The sequence below is a fragment of the Hevea brasiliensis genome, unplaced genomic scaffold (genome assembly GCF_030052815.1).
Source record: "Hevea brasiliensis isolate MT/VB/25A 57/8 unplaced genomic scaffold, ASM3005281v1 Scaf4, whole genome shotgun sequence".
NCBI classification, from domain to species: Eukaryota; Viridiplantae; Streptophyta; class Magnoliopsida; order Malpighiales; family Euphorbiaceae; genus Hevea; species Hevea brasiliensis.
The window spans coordinates 609,760-620,229 of NW_026614917.1; the positions used below are offsets into that span (position 1 = coordinate 609,760).

General features: G+C 35.4%; 1 protein-coding gene across 4 annotated transcripts; it reads right to left on the reverse strand.

Moving 5' to 3' along the window:
- Window positions 1-5,371: 5,371 nt before the first annotated feature.
- Window positions 5,372-9,011, reverse strand: LOC131169030 (putative pentatricopeptide repeat-containing protein At1g12700, mitochondrial). 4 transcript variants are annotated; one of them, XM_058142286.1, is made up of 3 exons: window positions 6,973-9,011; window positions 6,718-6,808; window positions 5,372-5,831 (listed from the first exon to the last, which is right to left on the reverse strand). In XM_058142286.1, exon 1 carries the CDS (start codon window positions 8,884-8,886, stop codon window positions 7,036-7,038), a length of 1,851 nt encoding a protein of 616 aa, XP_057998269.1. In that variant the 5' UTR covers window positions 8,887-9,011; the 3' UTR covers window positions 5,372-5,831; window positions 6,718-6,808; window positions 6,973-7,035. The 4 variants fall into 4 exon arrangements, with proteins under 4 accessions (XP_057998269.1, XP_057998268.1, XP_057998270.1 ...); XM_058142285.1 differs by having other exon boundaries at window positions 6,718-6,861; XM_058142287.1 differs by having other exon boundaries at window positions 6,718-8,668; window positions 8,790-8,898.
- Window positions 9,012-10,470: the final 1,459 nt, after the last annotated feature.

The following is a 10,470-nucleotide window of genomic DNA, read 5'->3' on the forward strand; positions in this document are numbered from 1 at the left end:
CGAGCTTAACCTACCCCGAGTGGCGTAACCACGACATCGACTTCTACCTCTGACCGCCTCCAAATCCACGTCCCCCTTGTCCTCGGCCCTGTTGGCCACTGAACTGACTGCCTTCCATGCTGGAAGCACCCGGATACAACTGACGAGGAACATTCGCAACAGAACCCTGTGACCCCATCTGTGGCTCGCTGAACACGGGGCATTCCCTAGCAAAGTGACCTGGTTGGCCACACCTGAAGCATACTCCTGAACCCATCAAACAAGGTCCTGAATGTCCTCTTTCACACTGTGCACAAGGTGCTAAGGAAGATCCTGAACCAGACCTAGAACTGCTGTATCCTGAACTGTGACCACTGCTGGATCCGTATCCAGGTCTGAACCCTCGAGGTTTGTGTCTAAAACCACTCTTCTTGTTCTTACTTTTTCCTCTGTAATTACTCTGGCCACCACTGTCTGGAGTACCCATTTGGGGAACACCTGAAGAACCCTCTGCTCTGTTTTTCTTTGCTCTTCCGCTGTCATCCGCAGCATAGCTAATCTCTATCTGTCTGGCTCGATCAACTACCACGTCAAAAGACTGATCAGACATCATGGCTAGGTTCGCATACCTCCTGTCAAGCCCCTTTAGGAATCTCTTCACCTTCATAGTTTCTGTAGCTACTGCTGCAGGGACATATTTGTTCAATTCCATAAATTCTATAGCATATTCGTCTACAGACCTGCCATTCTGTCTTAAGGCCTCAAAGGCCCACTGCTTTTGATCCCTGAAGCTTTCTGGCACAAACCGATTGATGAACAGTTCCACAAACTGAGTCCACGACAAACCCTCCATCCGAGGTAATATATAGTCATTCATCCATTGTCTAGGCATAGGCCCCATGACATGCTGCATACACTCTATAAGTCTTCTATCAGTCAATCGCACTGCTCTCGCCATTCGCAGAATCCAAAACCGATATGCATCGTCTGACACATCATAAGTACCAGGCACCAACTTCTTAAAATTGATTATCTGTTTGTAAGGTTCTCCTCTTGGTGCGGTGGACTGCTGCTGCTGTGGAGGGCGGACCATATATTGTGCCATCATATCGATGGTTCTCTGCAACCCAGCGAGAGTAGCTGCCATGGGGTCCATGGGACCCTGTGCCATGAAAGACTGTTCCTGAACTGTGGGCAGCTGCTCTTCTACTTGAGCAGCTCTAGGCCTCCTACCCCGCCTCCTCAGGGCAGGCGCCTCATCCTGTGCCGACACCTCGTCAGGCACATCTGGTTCTGGTGCAGTGGCAGCTCTCCTGCTTCTACGCATTTCCCTGAAATTCAGCAGCATTAGCCCACAAAATTCAAAACTGCACATTATATAGCTCTATAGACTCATGTTTACACACAATATATAAAGCAGAAACTAGAAGCAAAGATGACAATGCAAGACGAATATGGACCCTATTTTTCCGCATGTGACTCCTAGTAGACTCTTCCCAACACTTAGACAATTTTTCCCTAAGAATCTGGAGCCTAAGCTCTGATACCACATTTGTCATGACCCAACCTATGGGCGGACCAAGACTAGGACTGGGCGACCTAAAGTCTCCGAGGCCCGTAGTAAGCCTAACTGTTCATTAACCCAACTCTAAGGCCCATTTGGGCCCAATATCAAGAAAACAAACGGACAGAGTCCGGCCATAAAATGGACTTTCCAACGGGGAGTTTTCGACTCACCCGACCTGTAAACATAATAAATACTCAATTGGGGAGCTCAGCTCACCCTCCACATACTCATATCCTCATAAAAATAAATGGGAGCTCAGCTCCCTCATCCAATCCATCAAACATGCATATCATTATACGTTTACAGGTCCAACATGATAATAATATTACAGACCATAATCAAATAAATACTTCTAACACATGCGGAAATTCTAGGAGTAAATAAAATTACACAAATATTGATAAACAACCTGCGAAGGAGAAAAGCAGGTTAACCAAAATAAAATCCTCCTGTAGCCTGAAAAAATATTGAACAGGAGTGAGCGTTCGACTCAGAGAGTAAAATATCAATTTTAACCATAATCTCTATAACTATCTAAAACTAATGCACCCTGTAGAGTGAAATGCAACATCAACATCATTTTCACATCATAACATCAAAAAGGTAATTTGGAGCACTCACGCACCCTGTAGCATCAATCATAATATATGGGAGCTGATCCCCTATACAGCTCTCTTAAATCCAACCTGGTGCCAGCGAAGAACTCAAGCCGGACTTTCGCTTAATAAACCAAATCGAGGGTCCCAGCGAAGAACTCAAGCCGTGACTACCCCTCGAAGGATCGGGTCCCAGCGAAGAACTCAAGCCGTGACTACCCGTCCTATCCATAGTCCACACCACATCACACGCACGCCAACGCACGCACACTGCTCCAAATTACCACAACAACATCATGGCACTTTAACAGTTATCAATGCATCATAAATCATGCCTAGAGTTTAACTACATAAATATATGCATATAAGTGATGCATGGGCAGGCTGAACATATAATAATATCGAAATTACAATTAAAATTAATATTTTACTCACAGACTTGACGATAATCACTGTGGCGGCTGGGCGGAGGAAGAAGGCTGTCCCGGCTCACCTGACAATTTTATTACAATCATTTAATAAATTTGACTCAATACAAACAAAGAAAAAGACCAATACGTCCTAAGTCGTGCCGAAAATCCGGCAGAGTCTCCCCTATACCTAGGACCTACCCAACCTGCAAAATGGCTCAAAACACACTTCTATATTTACAATCCATATATCCACAGCCCCTCCTGGGCCCATCAAATCAATCATCCATCACAGTATGTAATATTTCAATTTAGTCCTTATAATTGACCATTTTTGCAAAAACTGCCCAAATAAGCTCTAAAAATTCTAAAACTTTGCCCCGCGGTCCTTAGCAATATTACTAAGCTATTGCAAAAAGAATCATAATTTTCTAAGCTACCACGAATATTTTATGGATTTTTAATCCTATTTAAGCACTAGAAAATTACGAAAAAGCAAGGTTCGGGTTTACCTTTGCCAATTCCGACTTCGGGAACGCGCTCGGGACGTCTGACAATGGGGGGCTAGCCAAAACCTCGGTCCAATTCGGAGACTTTTCCAGAAGCAGTCCGCACGCCTAATTTGTGAACCGGTCAGCCAATCGAATTTCCGCGAATCGAGGATACCTACACGAAGCCCATAACACGGGGGTTAGTACATAAATTTTTTCAGAATTTTCTAAGCTCATTAAATGCTCGGAAAAACACTGCGAAGTTCCGTGGGACCCACCGAAAAACGGTGTCGGAAAATTTTGAAATTTATATCGCCGTCGCCAAGCTCTCGGCAGTGGAGCGTCTTTGGTACCCTCGATTTTCTCGTGGGATTCACGGTTTTCGAGAAATCTAGCCCAAAAGTCGAAATGGGCTAAAATCTTCCCGAGCAAAAATCGGACAAACCGCTCGATGGATTTTGGCGTTCTTGGTGTCTATGGAAAGCTCTCGCCGAGTAGATGATTTTAGACACAAGACCCGGTCCAATTGGTGGCCGGATCGGCCGGATTTTGGCCGGAGAAGCCGAAACGCCGCGCGCGCGAGGGAGGGAATTCGCGCGCGGTTTCCGGCCGTTCTGGGCGGCGGCCGGCTGGCTGGGGAGGCTGGGTGGCGGCGGCTTGGGTGGTGGGGAGGTGGTTGGCCAGGCGGAGGAGGAGAGAGAAAAGAGAGAGAAAAGGAAGAGGGAACGACGCTCGCGGGGAAGAAAAAGGGAAGGGCTCGATTCGGCCGGTTCGATTCGAAATACAAAATTTTGAATTTTTACTCTGCCTCGGGACCGAAAACGAGGTCCAAAAATTCCGAAAAAATTTCAGAAAACTCAGAAAAATACGTAGACTCCAAATATATTTTTAGTTTTGCCACGTGGTCTTTAAATTAATTTTTAAAAATCATGAAAGTTTATATTTTCGGAAAATCGAACCCGATTTTTAAAATCCGAAAAATCTCAAAAAAATTCCTAAAATTTAAATAAAATTAAAATACCAAAAATGCTCATAAAATTTAAAATTTTGGGGTGTTACACATATGTTGTTAATTATTTAATTAAATTTTAATTTTAATTAAAAATTCTTTAAAATTGAAAAGTTTAAACAATTAGTTCAAAATTGAATACTTTGAAAAAATTATAAATTAGTATTTACCATTCCTTAATTTTGATGTTATTTTATCGTTGTTTTCTTAACTTTAATTTGTATCACAAGAATGCTCAAACTTAAATTTAATATAATTTGAAATCTCTCTGGCTAGATTCTATCGGATATCATAGTTAGAAATTGACTTTGACATGCCTCACATGGAAATATCAAAATCTCTAATTGTGATTGAAATATTATGAATAATATTTAATTTCATCTAATTTTTTCTTTATTTTTTGATAGATAAAATCTTAAATTATTTTTTATTATATTTAATCCATCTGGGTATTTTTATATTAAATTTTAATCGAAATATCCAATAAAATATGATCAAAGGGACTTTAAATGATATTAAATTATATTCTAAATATTTTTATAATATGAGTAACCAAATAACACTCAAAATCAAAGGATAATGAGTAAAATTAACCTCAAAACAACTTAAAATTATTATACTGACTGAAGTTGTTCAGAAATGCAAGTGGATTTTGCTTTCATTGTTTCACTAGACGCTTAGAAATGCAACCATTGTTCTTGAAGAAGCTAAGGAGAAGGAGCAAAACCACAAAGCAATGTAGAAAACATTGCCCAAAAGGAGCAAAAACCACAACCATTATTCAATTGCCTTAAACAGTTTGCAGTTTACACAAAATTGATAAAGTTAAAGTTTACCAAAAAAAATTAAGAATGTCATTACAAAGATGCACATGAAAGTTAAAAAAATTATTATTTTAATTTTTTAGTTATATTAATAGATATAATTAAAAAAAAGTTAATTAAATTTATAAATTTATATTAAGAGAGATAATATTTATTATTATACAATTAATTAGTTTTTAATAATTTACTAACTTTGTTTGAATCAGATAACTTAGATATATTCATATAAAAATTTAAATTTTGATCCTATCTTGAAAATTTTTGCAGCTATGGATTTAAAAAAGAAAAAAAAAAGTATCTTTACCTATATAGTCTTCTAGTGTCTCCAGCCCCGAGAGACGGTACCTCAAACTTAGGATACAGATTCTAAAGAAGGTTGTGTAATAGAGCTTTGCACATGCGATTTCTATAGTACCAGAAATGTAGTTATAGTTTATATCAATCCAAACAATATTGCTTGCTTGAAGCAAAAAGTTTCTGCAAAGATGCTAAAAATGATGAAATTTTAAATGAGTTCAATCGTTAGCAAGGAAAATTAATAGAGTTAATTAACTCATTCTGCATATAATTTATGCAGAGACTGATACAGTAAGACAAGCTCTGTAATACTTATTCCCAATACACCACGAAGGACATGAGAACATTCATGAGAAGCTCTGTAATATTTGTTCCCAACACACTACAAAGGACATGAGAACGTTCATGAGAATAGAAAAGAAAACAACCAGAAGTCACCGGGAGCAGAATCACCTAAGCAAGTACAAACTGGCCCCCCGACCTCATAGGCTGGAAAAGAGTAGAAAGAACCACTCCCTCAAGCTTCTGCCCACGTGCAAGCTCCATTCACAACAGAATTTCCCTCTCTGCTTAGCTATGAACCCGAAATTGCTGCAACTGATTTTCCTTCTCGAACTCTTGGCCATCTTTCTTCGAGTTTCTCCATCCATTTTCATCTCTGCCCTTATCAGAGACCTCCATTAATGTGTGGGTAATACCAATAAAATGATAAGACTAGCAGTCCCAAACAAAAGCACATAGCCTGTTGCATTGGGTACTCAATGGCAGACCCAGACCAAGTTAAAATGGGAGGCCATCTCCTCATCACCTTAATGAACTTCATCAAATCGAACTATAATTTCAGAAACATATCATTCCTAGCCTGTTGGATACATATCACTAACACTTGTAATAGAAATATCTACCACCCAGGTTAATGCATAATCCATTCAGACAGTTCGCGAAGGTTCACTTTCTCGAAATAGCAAGCAAAACTATCCTTTTTTTCCCCTTCCATTAAATTTAACAATGCATACATAATATTCTATAGATGTTTTTAGTTATCCATTTTTTTTTTCTTCTTGCCAAAATACTTGCTACATTTTGCAGTTGCAACACCAAGTCAAGAATAATGTGTAAGGAGCAAATTAGGGAATAGGCACATTATGAGTTGTGCTTATGGAATCACAATCACATGATGCTTGCAAGTTAAAAACAACCATATGCACTGATTTCTTATACAGAAGAAGGTTGATAAATATTGAAACTCACAGAGAATTAAGCACCTATTGCTAGGAGATTTCAAATACTATTACAATTCCAACAAATAAAAGGACATATCTAGTGAGTTTGCGAGTATTTTTCTCAAAGGAAGTTAACAGAAGTTTGAAATTTAATGTCATCATAGTGCGCTGAGAAACGATTTTCCAAAACTGAAACAATTTACAAAATGCGTTGACAATGGAAATAGCACATAACGTAATAGTAGTTGCATTCACCGTAGAGAAAGAGAAAGAAACCAAAAGACAAGGCAGTAAGAAATCTTAAGTCATTCATATGCTTACCCAATAGTTGTTTCGTCCATTTTCCTATGCCAAATACAACCATCTTCACTATACTCACTGTATATAGGAAATTGGCTTTACCCTGCTTTTTCTGAACAGTGTATCAATAGAACAGATTCATTGATGTTAATGAGCATATACAGCCTATTAAAAGGATAATGATATTACTACTAATAGAGAGTTTCATTTAAAAAAGCAAGTACAACTAACTAGACAAAATTGTTATAGTATACATATTGAAATAGAACCAAGTACCTATAATATACAGCATAACAAAGACTTCCTGCATCAGTTGATCAGGCATTGATTGATAACATCTCACTTCACATTTACACCATGAAAACCTTTAGATTGATTTCGTAGTTTTCTCAAAATGGGATGGCCATTGCGGGATAAACACATTACCAATTCGGTGGTCGTGGCATCTGCAGAAAATCCCTTGCCAACCATTTCTTCAATAAGTTTTGATGCTTTTGGTACATCTGCATGCCTGAGAAACCCTTGAATAATCACATTATAACAGCAACCATCCGGTAAACATCCACTATCTTCCATTCCTCTAAACACCTTGTATGCTTCATCCAGCAATCCCTTTTTGCAAAGTCCTTTAATTATTATGCTATATGTATAAACATTAGGCTGCAAACCTTTTTCAAAAAGCCTAGAAAAAAATTCCTTAGCATCATGAAGCTTCCCAGCTTTGCACATGCCATCAATCAAAATGGTATAACTCACATGATTAGGCTTCAATTGACTCTTTTCCATTTCTTTAAATAATGCAAGTGCCTCATCAAGATCCCCCTGTTTGCACAAGCCCTCAAGCAAAGTTGAGAAAGTTATTATATCTGGCTGCGGACCATGAGAACACATGTTGTTGAAAAGAACGAGTGCAGTCCTGGCCTTCCCTGCATTCCACAAGCCTTGTATAAGAGTAGTATAAGTAACAGTGTCAGGAAGAAAACCTTTTTGAGGCATTTCATCAAAAAGTTGCATTGCTTCATCTATCCTTTTGCTCTTGCAATATCCATTAATCAAGATGCTGTAGCTAAAAGCATCAACTATTCCATTGTGTACCATCAAATCAAAAATTTTTATAGCTTCATCCAATTGGCTACGCAAACAATATCCGTCCATCAGTGAATTGTAACTGACAGCATTAGGCTCCACACCTGATTGAATCATTATCTTGATTATACTTTGAGCATTTGAAACCAGTCCCTCCTTACAAAGAGAGTCAATCAATATATTGAAGGTAAAAATGTTTGGTGATATGTTATGCCCCACCATTTCTTTCAACAAGGCTCGAGCTTGATTCCATTTGCCTAAATTGCAAAGACCATGAATTAAGCAGGTGTAAGTGATAACATTAGGCGAAATGCGCTTATCCCTCATTTGAGAGAAGAGGCTTACAGCCTCAGCAACTAGCTTATCCTTGCAAAGGGCATCGATAATTGCATTGTAAGTCACAACATTTGGCTCACAACCTCTCTCAATCATTTCTTTTAGCAACCAAATAGCCACATTTTTTTTCCCAAATTTACAAAGGCCACTTACTATCACAGTGTAAGTACAAACATTAGGTTGGTAACCTCCTGCAACCATGTCATTGAAAAAGTCTACTGCTCTATTGATTTTACCCTCTAAACAGAGGCCGTTAATTAAGGTGTTAAATGTCACAATGTTGGGCTCCAATCCAAATTTGAGTATTTTTCCGAAAATTGAGAACCCGAAATCCACTAGATGTAAGCGGCAGAAGCAATTAATCAAGATGGCAAGAGAATAAACATTGTGTGAGATTCCTAGCGACTCAATTGTTCTGGACAAGCAAATGACCGTTTGGTATTGTTTCATTCTGACAAGAGCAGATAAAAATCGACCAAATTCAACAATAGAAGGCAGAGGATGCATAAGAATGATGTGATTAAAGGAAGCTAGGGCATCATCAACGTCCCTAAAAGAAGCAGAATTGAATTTAGATATCAAGCTTGCATCTTTATGCGTGTGAGCGGAAGTTGCTCTCGAAGAAGAATGGAAAGAACAAGTAAATAATAGGGTTGGAGATTGAAAGTTACCCATTCCCAATTCCCTTAGCAATGGAAAGCGGAAGCTCCTGAAAGCTGAAGCAAAACACATGGTTTTCAACAATCTTAGCTTCGCCGTTACAATCATCTTTGGATCTCAGTAAAGTTGCAAACTTTCAGTCGGCAAATAGAGAGCGTTTGTGTGTTGCGTTGGAGCTCCTGCTCCGTTATACAGCAGCTCTACCGGCTAATCCAAACGCTAATTGGGACTTTATTTAATGTTAATTAAATTGAATAAAGAATTGTTAACAAGATGAGCAAATCCTTCAGCTAAGTCAAAATTTAAGTGAATTTTATAACTAAAAAAATATTTACAAATCTAATGTCCATCCAAAATTATTTATAAAAATTATATTTATTTTGATAAAATGCTATTGAAAAAAGGTTTTGTGAAAAAAGTTTCTAATATTCTTGAAAATATTATTTTTAATGGCATTTTCATATGCATGTCAATAAAATAAAAGATAAAATTATTTAAAAATACATAATTATTTTTTTTTATTCGTGTTCTTTTTTTTATTTTTATTCAATCAATTTTCTTTTTAATGGATGTATAATTAATATATATTTAAAATAATTTAAAAATAAATTTAATAAAATATTTAAATAAAAAAATAAAACAATATCATTATATCACGAGGATGCTATTATTTAAGGTAATGGAGAAGTCGAGAAAATTTTCTTTTAATTTTTGTGTGTTTTAAAATTTTTAAGGTAAATTATAATATAATTTTTAAGGTTTTACAAAATTAATAATTTAATTTTTATATTTAAAAAAAAATTAATTAATTACTTTTTATTACTTGGATATATTGGTTCAACTACTCATTTCTTGTCTAACTTATCAATGATTATAGAAAAATTAATAAAAGATCCATTAACTATATTTTTATTATAAAACAATTAAGTTTTTGAAATTTTATTTTAATAAAAAAATTTCCTTCATTAAACTTTATATTTAAATATTTAATATATATATATATATGAGAGTAATTTACAACATAGTTATAATTCTTTAAATTTTGTTTTATTAATAAAATAATTTTTTAATTTAAACTTTATATTTAAATAGTTAATTATATTATAGTTAATTTAAACTTTTTTAATAAATTTTGTTTTATTAACAAAAATAATTTTTTATCAACACGAATTTTTTAATTTTTTAAGAAAACTCTATTAGAATTATAATTAAATTGTTATATATATAATTATTATATGAAATAATTTTTTTTAAAAAAATTATATAATAAAATTAATATATTTACAATAATTTTATTATAAATATTGATTGTAGTGAGTCTTATTGGATACCACCATAATCGGTCATTATAATTAAATCGTTATATTTATAATGATTGTTCTAAATAAAAATTCTTTTCAAGAAAAATTATATAATAAAATTAATGTATATACAATAATTTTATCATAATAATTAATTATGATTATTTCTATATAAGTCTCATAATAATTAATAATTATAATTAAACTGTTATATGTATAATGATTGTGCTAAATAAAAATTTATATTTACGAGGATAATGATAATCTTGTTAATATCAAAATTTTATAAAATTAATTTTTTAATCATTTAGTCTAAAATAAAAAAAAAAAAAAGGAAATAAATCTTCTCATGGCACATGCAAATGGCTTTCATAAAATTGTTTTTTTTTTT